This window comes from Asparagus officinalis, chromosome 7 (genome assembly GCF_001876935.1).
Source record: "Asparagus officinalis chromosome 7, Aspof.V1, whole genome shotgun sequence".
Lineage (NCBI taxonomy): Eukaryota > Viridiplantae > Streptophyta > Magnoliopsida > Asparagales > Asparagaceae > Asparagus > Asparagus officinalis.
In genome coordinates, this window is record NC_033800.1 from 69147890 (window position 1) to 69159911 (window position 12022).

The 12022-nt window shown below is 33.2% G+C and overlaps 2 protein-coding genes across 2 annotated transcripts; both read right to left on the reverse strand.

Annotated features, from left to right (window-relative positions):
* LOC109847302 lies at positions 8258-9360 on the reverse strand. Its single transcript, XM_020416538.1, has 3 exons — positions 8994-9360; positions 8770-8888; positions 8258-8692 (listed from the first exon to the last, which is right to left on the reverse strand). Exons 1-3 carry the CDS (start codon positions 9358-9360, stop codon positions 8258-8260), a joined length of 921 nt encoding a protein of 306 aa, XP_020272127.1.
* Positions 9711-10827, reverse strand: LOC109847304. Its single transcript, XM_020416539.1, has 2 exons — positions 9837-10827; positions 9711-9733 (listed from the first exon to the last, which is right to left on the reverse strand). Exons 1-2 carry the CDS (start codon positions 10825-10827, stop codon positions 9711-9713), a joined length of 1014 nt encoding a protein of 337 aa, XP_020272128.1.

Sequence of the window (12022 nt, forward strand, 5' to 3'; positions counted from 1 at the left end):
TTAGCTCTAATCGATTTCATGTTAGCTCTAGTTCCAGTTCTATGTTAGTTCTAATTCGATTCGTGTTAGTTCTAGTTGAGATCGTGTTAGCTCTAATGGATTTCGTGTTAGTTCTAAAACCAGTTCACATTACTTCTAGTTGAGATCGTGTTAGTTCTAATGGATTTCGTGTTAGTTCTAAAACCAGTTCATATTACTTCTAGTTGAGACCGTGTTAGTTCTAATTCGATTCGTGTTAGTTCTAGTTGAGATCGTGTTAGCTCTAATGAATTTCATGTTAGTTCTACAACTAGTTCACATTACTTCTATTTGAGATTATGTTAGTTCTAATTCGATTCGTGTCAGTTCTAGTTGAGATCGTGTTAGCTCTAATGGAACTCGTGTTTGTTCTACTTCCTATTCCATGTTAGTTCTAATATGCAGTTCGCGTTAGTTCTAAAAGCAGCTCATGTAGTTCTACTTCTATATATATGTTAGTTCTAATTCAATTCGTGTTAGTTCTAATTAGGATCGTGTTAGTTCTAATGGATTTCATGTTAGTTCTAAAACCAGTTCACATTACTTCTAGTTGAGATCATGTTAGTTCTAATTCGATTCGTGTTAGTTCTAGTTGAGATCGTGTTAGCTCTAATGGATTTCATGTTAGTTCTACTTCCTGTTCCATGTTAGTTCTATGAAAATACTTACAACATTAAACAAAACGTAGTAGTCTATAAATATATAAGCAAAACAATTAACAACATACTAAACACTTAATCAGCAGTAGTTTCATTACATGTTTTACGGTTATGACCTTCTATATGACATCGAGAGCATTTAACTGGGTGGGTGTAAACAGTTCTGTTGTTGATACGTCTAGTTTTATTTCTCCCTTTTCTTTTTGTTATTAGTGGTGGTAGGATCTGGATCTCATCACGTGGCACGCTACGCTTCTTTGTAATCAGGGATGGGGTAAATGATTGGCTCGTAGATTTTTTTGAAAGCTTCAACTGTCATAAACCAATCATAGAATTAGTAAACATCCCTCTTCATAAACATAATGGTTGTGCATGCATGTTTGCAAGGGATACAAGTTACATCCCACGCACGACACGTGCATGTTTTATGGTCAAGATTCACTTGACAAGTTTTATGGAATTGTACCTCAAATAATCCTCTATGAGATTGACGCATATCCAATGGATGCCCATTTTTCATGTTCTCTTTAAGGGCAAGCTCAGCTTTGGGACAAAGAAATTGATTCCAATTTTCAGCCATAACTCGTCGCTCATTCATGCGAACCATAATTTATTTATGTATGTGCTCTACTAGTTGTAGTATCCATAGAAGTCTAGCCTCATGTATCCACTTGTTGAATGACTCTGCAACAGTTAATGTAATATGACCATATCTGAAACATAACAGAGAATTCATCACAATTAATAGGAAAACAACTTAATGGAAATAAGAAATAAAATAGCTTATGTTAAATGACTTATAATTTGCCTAATTCCAGAAAGAAAAGTATTTGTCCAGTTCTCTGGAGCGTAGTTCATGACAATATTATAGCCCTTTTTGTCAATCAATTTACTATAGTCCATGTAATTATTCCATTATGCTTTAGTATATTTGTAACAAGCTGATTGCAACAGATTCCCCAAAATCTGATATCCTTTGCTTTTAGTCCCAAATCCTTCAATTTTGTCCAGAAATTCTCAATTAGATGTAGAACACATCTAGAGTGTATAACATCTGGAAAAAAAAATTCTCTAACTGCTTCTCTAATTCCCTTATCCGCATCTGATATTATAACTAGCTTATATAGAGGGTTGTATGGATCTAGCCTTTCATAGAGAATAGACCACAAACCTATAAGGAGTTGCAGTTAACATATAGGAAGTTAGAGTTAACAAGTATAACATAACAACATAAATAAGTATAAAGATAGTCTTTCAGAGAGCATTGAACACAAACCTTGTAAGAACCACTTCCAGTTAATGTTACCTGATCGCATATGCAATAGGCTAATTAAAATATCCCCTGATTTCCATCGTATGCTACGGCGCTGAGGAGTATACCTTTGAATCGATCTTTCAGAAAGGTCCCATACAAAAATATAATTGGCCGACATCCATGCAAAAATCAATTTATATAGGTGGCATAGCAGATGAATAGCCTTGTAAACCTCCCCTCATGTTGTTCAACATGAATGTAGCTACCTGGGTTTGTCTTCTTAACATTTTCTACATACCTAAATATTTGAAGATTAAGTGTAAGGATTAACAATAACCAAATTAGTCTAAACAGTGTACCGTAAATGAAATTAGTTTGTATATGGTAGATATTATCTTTTACCATCGTAATTGATCATAGGACTCATGGGCATCACCATATAATTGCTCTTGTACTCTTTCTTTATCCTCACCATATCTTACTATAATCGACCCTAAGCCCATACGAACTTAGAAACTCCTTTTGTACGTCAATAGGGCATATATCCGGTTGGACTTTAACGTGGGTTGTAATTAGATCACAATGAATTGTCGGGAGGCCCTAGATTGACCTGTATTATTGTCATGCTGCTAACAAGTGTGATTGTTCACGAACCTTTTGATTTCAAGTCTATTTTCATTTTTAGGTGGAGAGGCAAATAACATCCACGGGTAACTTTTGGCTTCCTTAGACCGACAATAAACTCGAATACGCTTCGGTTCATTCTTTCCAAACAAGTACTCGAATTTTTTCCCCATAGAATAGTATAACAAAACCAATCTTAATTCTTTTGTACTTTCAAATCGTTGTCCCTCACTGGTTAAAGCAGTGTGCCACCAAGCAGGAATTCTCTCTAATTTGCTAATCATGTCATCAATCATCAAAACATTATCTCCGGAAGGATTGTCATTGGGAATTAATCTTATCTGAAACACATGTGTACGTTGACAACATCGAACCACAATCTATACTTTTTAGTTCAAACTGCTGGAAGCGCTGCAAATATTCAGAAAATAAATAAATAATCATAAACTAAACAAATAATAGGGCCCCAAATAATAACATAAACAAATAACACCAATTAGAAAAAAAGCAAATACAAAAATTGTTTGTGTTAGAACTAGTATGAAATCTATTAGAACTAACACGAACTAAATTAGAACTAACACGAACTGTAAATTAGAACTAACATGAAATCCATTAGAACTAGCACGAATCGAATTAGAACTAACACGATTTCAACTAGAACTAATGTGAAATGCTTTTACAACTAACACGAAATACATTAGAACTAACACAAAATCCATTAGAACTAACACGAACTCAACAAGAACTAACACGACCTGTATATTTGACTTAACATGGAACTGAAACTAGAACTAACATGAAATCCATAATAGTAGTCGTCTATAATGCCTAGTAGTCGACTACACTGTAATTTCACAGTTTCTGGAATTTTTGAACTGAGCCTTAGTAGTCGACTACTAAGTGTATTGGTCGACTACTAACACTTAGATATGAGATATATGATATGTTTTAAGACTCACTCAATATCTATAAACTCTAATGGTTAATTTAGAGGATTTCTATAGTTAACCACACATTAAGCATGTATTAGTGTGTTCTGAACTCTATGTGTGTGTATGTGTGTGAGTGATCAAGGCTTGTACAATATTTCTAAGCAAAGAAAATATAAAATTATATTTTGACAATTAAGCACATCTTCTTCTTTGCTTCATGCTTCCTTGAACTGATCTTATGTCTTGAGTATCTCTTTGAATATCATTGTTGATTTTGCTCTGATACTGCAACACAAACGTTAGCACATAATACACACAACATATAATATTTGTTATCATCAAAACAAACATATCTTGGGGTCAAGATATCCAACAGTTTCTCCATATGTAAATCATTATATTCTTTTACCCTATAAATATTATTAACATTAGAGATTAACGTTTCTAAATTATAATCAATTAATACTAAGCTATTATATTATAATATTTTATTATTTTATAAATTTAAACTTCTATCAATTAATGTTACTTATGTATTTTTGCTGCTTAAACTTCTTAGTAAAATTATATACATTTACTTTGATTTATATAGTGACAATAATTTTAGGCTATTGTATTTTTTCAAATTTTTATTCATTAACCACATGTTTTTAATCAATTCTTATTGATTTTGTTTACCAACATCAACTTGGACTATTTTTAGATACTAAAAAGGGATAATAAACCATAAATTAGAAATTAAATATAAACATCTTAATGAAACAATACCAAACAATTACATTTCCTTTTCCAAGATTTGAAATTTGGGCCTTTTTTGTGGTTTTGAACTTTGAGGGTGTGATTTGTAATTTTTAAAACTTTAGGAGTGTTTTTAAATAAAATTTACTTTTAAGTTTGGTAGTTTTAACCTTTACGTTTCATGTATCGATGGTAATTTTTAAATGTAAGGATATTTCTTGCAACTCTAAAATTCTGAGAGTGTTTTTTGTTATTATTAAAACTTTTGATTATTGTTTAAAAAATTTATATTTCAACGGTCTACAAATGGTTTCTAGATTTGATGTGTACTGGTTATCAATTTTGAAAATTTAGAATTTTTTGTGATTTTTAATTTTTGAATGAGTTTATTTTTTAATTTTTGTAACTTTGAGGTTAATTTTGAAAATTTTTAAAGTTTTAGGCATTTGAGGGTAATCTTTTGAATTCATTTTTGTTGCTTGTAAATTTTAAAATTTTAGTATTGTAGAGTGTTTTTTGTAATTTAAACTTTTGTGGGTGCTTCTATAATTTTTGAGAAATTGAGGGTGTTAATTATAAATTTTATATTCTTCGGAGGCTGTTGTTAATTTCTTAATTTTAAATTTTGTTATTTTATGTTTTGAAACGTCAGAAACTTTCAGGTGCATTATAGTAATCCCTTGAATTCATCTATGTTGTTTGCAAGTTTTGAATTTTTAGAATTTTAGGATGCTTTTTCATAATTTGAACTTTTGAGGGTGTTTCTATAATTTTTTAGACATTGAGATGTTAACCACAAATTTTAAATTTTTTGTCGGCTGCTGTTAATTTCTTGATTTCATGTTTGTTGTTTTAAGTTTTGAAATGTCAGGATGATTTTTATGATTTTGAACTTTTTAGGGTATTTGTGCAATTTTAAAACTTTTTTGAGTTTTTTTATAATACTTCATGTATTATAGTATGTTAGCTACGTATAATTTTTTTACTTAAAAAACTAATACGTAAAGCTTGTTTATATATTTTGTTAATATTATTTTTTTTAAAATTGTTATACTATAGATAATTCATGTGGAATTAGGATAGGATATAATTATGATTAGGATAGATTAAGATTTAAATAAAATATTTAAAATAGTGAAGGTAATATTGACCATGAAAAACTTTTCGTGAACTCGTGCTTTTAAAGAGATATATATATATATATATATATATATATATAGCACACTAGGAAGTAACCTATCCCTTTCCTGTTCAGACATCAACTGTTATTAATTTTAACAAGTTCAGGTGTGAGTCGTGTGACTTGGTTGCCATATAGTGTAATAAGTTAACTGAAGTGCTGAAATTGGTAATTACTAGTGTAAGAAAATGACTGATTCATCATTTAGTTTTTATATTGGTGGAAACCAATTTCTAAGATTTAACTTTTTTTTATTAACAATGTGGCATAATCACATAAAGACACATGCCTGGGAGTGCTTATCCCAAAATGAAGTTGGAAATGCTAAGATAGTCTATGTTTTACAAGCTCGTGTTTGTGTATCCCTGTTTTACATAAATAACAAACTTTTATTTTCCTGTATGCTTAAGTTTGTCTGAGTTCTACCAAATCTACATGAGTCCCTGAAAATATACAAATATTAATTGGAATAACAACTCTTTTCTATTGAACTTGTAACCCATGTGAGTTGATATTTGAAATTATTATAGGGGAGATTAAAGAGTTTTAGTTATATAAACCCATAAATGTATACTTATACCTTCATCCTCAATGCATGTATCAGTTTCTTTAAACTTTTCAGTATACTAAGTGCAGATAATGACCTATGATGTATTTTAATCCTCTCCCTCTCCCTCTCTCCTAATATGAGGACCGAGTCACAACCTCCCAGTGTTATAACAAACCAGTTAAAACTGAATGGATGTATTCCTCAACTTGTGATATTTATTTTGGAAAAAAGTTCATCAGCTTTTTTATCAAACAGATAATATTTATGATATTGGATGCTTAATGTTCAATTTTTGGGTTATCTCATTAGATTTCTGTCTGACCCTTAAAATTCTGGATGAAGGCTTTGTTCCTTTGTTGTTTTTGTTCATTAAATTTCTGCTGGAAGTGTGTGCCTGAACTTCTCCACCAGACAAATATTAGTATGATTTAATGTTACAGATTTTTGAACATTCAACTAAGTTTTATTTTTTACTCCTTTAAATATCTGCTGAACTGTTTACCTGCTCTTTTGGCAGATATGTGTTGAAGACTGAAAAGGCTGATGTATATCGATTGCCATACCTGGCAAGTAGTGGCCCTGGATTTGGTCTGTGCTCTACCATAATTTCTTTGAGTCAATTTTTAATGCACAATCATCTACAGTACTAGCACATTACATTGAAATACTTGTCTAGTGTTATCTCATCCTATATCAAAATTCTAAAGGTGTAATGAGGGTTGAGGGTATAAATAATATACCCTAAGATACTAAAACCTATATGATGCAGGACGATTGTTAGCTGTTGATCAAGAATTTTTGAGATTTATTGGTATCTTTGTTATTTTTGTAATATTTAATGTAATCTCCAATTTCAGGTAAAGATCTCCTTAGGATTAGATTTAGGTTTGTTAGGATCTTTGAGATTTATTTTGTTAGAGATTTTATTTTTGCTTTCTTTTTATTAGGATTTGGTTAGGATTTGATTTGCTTTTTAGGTTTAGTTTTTCTCTATAAATAAAGTTGTAATCCTCCATGAGTAATTAGACTATTAGAGTAGAGAGTACTTTTAGTATCTATTTTCTTTATTAAGTGCTTTAGTCTCACATCGAGTACGCTTGTAATCTTAAACTATTTATCTATCTATATAATAAAGAGGACTGATCCACGATGGGGATCAAGTCACTTTTTCCACAAGAACATGGTATCAGAGCATGTTATGAAAATCCTAACTTTCTAATTCCCTCCTGAAACCCTAATCCCCTGCTCAGATCCTAATCCTCAAACCCTAATTGCCATCTCAAACCCTAATTTCTCCTCAAACCCTAATTTTCATCTCAAATCCTAATTTCTATCTCTCCTTCTTAAATTGTCCTCATCCATCTCTCCAAGCTTAACCCCAATCAACTCCTAACCTCTCTCACCCTGAACTGTTCATCACGTGAACAATAGGCTCGATATTCGTTCATCACATGAACAGTAACATTGATACTGTTCATTGCGTGAATAGTGCCTCGGTATTGTCTCGTCTAGGTCTTCATCTCTTCTACAGTTAATCACCTCCACATCACAGAATCTTGACGACATCGCATAGATCATGATGATAATTCAGATCTAATCATCGCTACTCCATCAACGACGTACTCCTAGACCCTTGCTATCATGTTGATGCCTGAGTACCAAGGTTTTAAATATCGGTTATCGGGGATTTATCGGACGGTCAAAATCCTTATCGGATAGCGGAAATCGGGGATATATCGGGGATAAGTAGTATTTATCGGAGTGATATAGTGGATGGTGTATATATATAATATAATAACTAAAAATATAATCTAACCATGCTTAATGAAATATTAACATACCAAAATGTAAATAACCATGTTTAGAATCACTAACCAATTGTCGAAAGAGAAACTTGCATCTCGACCGCACGATGAAACCATTCAATTGCATAGCCTTAAAAAAAATAATGTTAGTCAAAATGGAATAATAAACAAGCAAAGGATAAAATAACATCATGAATAAAGAACCATCTATGCATGTATAATGTTAGTCAAAATGGAATAATAAACAAGCAAATGATAAGATAACATCACGAATAAAGAACCATCTAGGGATCTACATAAGTATTGTGTAATCATGAGATTCATAAACTAACTAAGTTGATATTTAGTGGTTATGAGCTATATTAATATCCATAAACAAACAAAAGCTATCAACAATCACCCAAGTTTCAAAAGCAACAAATAGTTCATAATTCTAAGCATTCAAATAGCAAATCCAAAAGAAAGCAAAGCTGCAAAAGCAAAGATAACTAAATTAATCTTCATCGGAGCTAAATGTTGGAATATTATCCATTCCCTCATCTGAATCATACTCCGAAGATTCCATGTCTTCCTCCTCATCTTCCAAAGGCTCCTTTCCCTTTGATGAAGATTCTCCCAACTTTTTCTTTCTTTTATATTGTTTTGTTCTAACACTCTTTCTCTTTTTAGGATTAGCTCCAATGAGATCTCCATATTGTCTCCAAGTAAGGGATTCCCCCGCAAACACTTCATCATCGCTCTCATCATGATGACCTCCTCTCTTCTTTGTAGTCATCAACCACTCGGAGGACCTTTCTTCATCATCAAAGGCAATTAAAGGATCTCTACCCTTGTTGGAATGCTTATTCTTCAACCTTGAATTGAACTTGACGTAGACCAAATCATGCAATTTCCGATGTGTTAGTCTATTTCTCTTTTTTGTATGAATCTACAAATTAGAATCACAAAGGACAAATTAGTCTCAAATATCATCCAATATGATTTAAAGTTAAAAAGAGCCATTACCATCTCGAAGGTGCTCCAATTCCTTTCACATGCTGAAGAGCTACTTGTTAAGCTCAAAATTCTCATTGCCATCATCCTCAACTCGGAAGCGTCAATGCCAAAAAGTTTCCACCATATAACTAGTTAAGTCATAGTTGCAAACAATTAGTAACTTGTAAGTTGTAACATTCAAACAAGAATTAGTCAAATCACCAAATTAATTTGAATGAAAAATGAAAATATACCCGGATTATTATTAGGCTTTTTTGCTTCTCTCTTTGCAAGTTCTCTCCCGAATGATCCTCTTTGATGCTGATAATCAGAGAGTTGGTCTCCAATCTTGCCAAGCATGTCACCATCATCTGGATAGAATTTATTCATACAATCAACAAGGCAACTCAAGAAACTTCCATCTCTTTCAATCTCCATAAGATTTGGATAGTAGAAATAAGGATTTAAATAATATCCTGCTTTATGGAGTGGTTCTTTAAGCTTGACATCAAATCTCTTATCAATAATCTTCTCTATAAGAAGATATTTCTTCTCTTCATCCTGAAAGGCCTCTTTGATTTCCTCCTTAGCCTTCATCATGTCTCCATACACAAACCCCATTGAGGGGATTTTATCACTATCTACTCTCCTTAGAACCTTCACCAAAGGAGAAAAAACTCTAAGGGCAAGATCAACGTTGTCCCAAAACTTGTTGCTATGAATAATCTCAGTAACCTACAAATAGTCAAAAAACATAATAATCAGTAATACAATAGAATTATATATTCTAAAGAAAATGAATATTTTTAGTTATTAGTTACAAACTTTAACTTTTAAATTATATTGTACCTTTTTCCCCGCTTCTTTTGTTGAAAGCTCGCATTCCATCCATTCATTAGAGACAAACATTTGCTTCAACACTTTCTTTTTATCTCTCAATGACTCCAAAGCAAGGAATGCTGTGGCAAATCTCACATGAAGAGATCTCGTGTGGCTATAGATGTACACCGATACAGTTCTTCCCATTGCAATTGCACTCCGAATAGGTCTTATTTTGGCTATATCGGCTAACATCAAATTAATAGTGTGTGCCGCACAAGTTGTCCAAAATATATTTGGCTTCTTAATTGCTAAGCTTTTTGCGGCTGCCATGTTATTTGAAGCTCCATCTGTGATAATTTGCACAACATTCTGTGCCCCCAACTCTTCAATTGCTTTCTCCACATAATTGCATATATAATTCGCATCATGCTTGTCGCCTGATGCATCACATGAACCCAAAAATACTATTCCTCCATCTGAATGCACAACTATATTCATAATACTTCTCATCTTTCGATCACTCCAAGCATCGGTCAGTATGGAGCACCCGTTAAGTGCACAACTCTTCTTAAAATTTTCAATGATCTCCCTTGTCTCATCCACCTCTCTCTGTAGAATAGTCTCCCTCAATTCATATGGTGTCGGAGCATCCAAGAAGGCTCCAAACTTTCCAATAGCATGCACCATTTGTATGAAAGAAGGAATACTTGCGGTATTAAAAGGGATGCCAGCTTCATAGAACCATCTCCCAATGTACCTGTTCACATCATCTCTTACCTTCTTCCTATACTTGCTGTCCATCACTGGTTGTTTCATTTTTAATACTAGTTCGGCTGACTCCTCATGAGAGCGGCCCGCAAAAGCGTCCATTGGCCCTTTCGTCTTGAAGGAGGATGATGATGAGCTTCTCTGACTCTGAGTAGATGCGGTCACACTCCCTTCATATCCCTCTTCCTCCCCGATATGAACGTCATCGAGTAAATCCTGCATTTTCAACTCCTTTGCACCCTTATTCTTCTTAGCACTATCAATGATTTTATTTACTTTTTTCTTCACATCTCCGAGGACCTTCTCACATGGCAAACAATTCCCTTTGATTCCAGCCAAGTGTTGTTTGAACCGGCTTATGCCTCCACACATAGACTGCCCACAAAACTTGCACCGAACCTTTAAAGCATCATTACCAACCCGCTCAGCATATGCCCAACAAGAATCTTTACCGGCTGACTTTGGTGGTTTATTAGATGCTTGGCCTTCAGAAGACATTCTCCTGTCAACATGAGATAGTGAACCGTGAACACAAGTTTGAAAATAAAATAGCAACACAATTACACAATTGTATATTTATTTTATTTATTTCACCACATCATAAAATTTTATGCCTAACACTGACTTGTTCTATTTTGTTGCAGACTTGAGATCAAAATGACATCAAGATTTTAAGGAATGAAGTAAGGAACTGAGGAAGATAACTTAAAATAGCAATTGTAAACTATTTGGAGATCCAAGTTGTATATTTATTTAAGTTGTAAATTAATTGTAATTACAACTAAATTTTCTTATACAGTCTCACAAGTATTTTCTTAAAATTAATTACAAGTATTCTATAAACAACAAACAAGTCTCACAACAGAATAAGTCTCACAACAATACTCAAAATTAATTGCTCAAGTAAAAACTAATTGCTCAAAATTAATTGTAATTACAATTAAATTTGCTTATACTGTCTCACAAGTATTTTCTTAAAATTAATTACAAGTTTTCTATAAACAACAAGTCTCACAACAGAACAAATCTCACAACAATTAATTACAGTCTCCCAACAATTAATCACAGTAATACAGTCTCACAATAGAAATTCTATAAGATTAAAAAGAAAAAAAGATACATGTTTGAGTAGATAATTCACGGAATTTCTTCACAACAAGTCTCACAAGTCAGAGACGAGGCTAGAAGAGAAAGTAGATAATCTATTCAAAGAACAACAAAAATCAACTTAAAAAAATAGAAAATAAAACAGCAACAGAGACGAAGAGACGAAGGACAGAAGAGAAAAAAAACAAACTTCGAAGGTGAGAAGAGATGAATGATACCTGTTCGAGGCGACGTTCGCTGGAGCTTCACGAAGTCGAGGCGACGTTCGTTGGAGCTTCATGAAGTCGAGGCGAGAGCACGAAGTCGAGGCGAGAGCACGAAGTCGAGGCGAGAGCACGAAGTCGCTGGAGCTTCACGTCACGAAGTCGAGGCGAGAGCACGCCACGAAGTCGAGGCGAGAGAACGAAGTCGCTGGAGCTTCACGAAGTTGTGGTTCGCTGGAGATTCATGAAGGCGAGAGAGGAAGAACAACCGCAGAGGAAGTCTAGGGTTTTTAGATCTGGATTCACGAAGGTCAGGGCTTGATTTTTCGTTTTATTGTGAAAACGAGTCGGGTCGGGTTTCATATCTCAACAACATGACTCAA

What these genes read in the sequence shown, in the direction of transcription:
- LOC109847302 (XM_020416538.1), bottom strand. Translation starts at nt 9,360, where the DNA reads ATGGGGTTTGTGTATGGAGACATGATGAAGGCTAAGGAGGAAATCAAA. An exon ending in AAAGCCTAATAATAATCCGG is followed by an intron (nt 8,889 to 8,993) that starts GTATATTTTCAT and finishes TGACTTAACTAG; the next exon opens with TTATATGGTGGAAACTTTTT. An exon ending in ATTGGAGCACCTTCGAGATG is followed by an intron (nt 8,693 to 8,769) that starts GTAATGGCTCTT and finishes TCTAATTTGTAG; the next exon opens with ATTCATACAAAAAAGAGAAA.
- LOC109847304 (XM_020416539.1), bottom strand. Translation starts at nt 10,827, where the DNA reads ATGTCTTCTGAAGGCCAAGCATCTAATAAACCACCAAAGTCAGCCGGT. An exon ending in AAATATATTTTGGACAACTT is followed by an intron (nt 9,734 to 9,836) that starts GTGCGGCACACA and finishes GTACATCTATAG; the next exon opens with CCACACGAGATCTCTTCATG.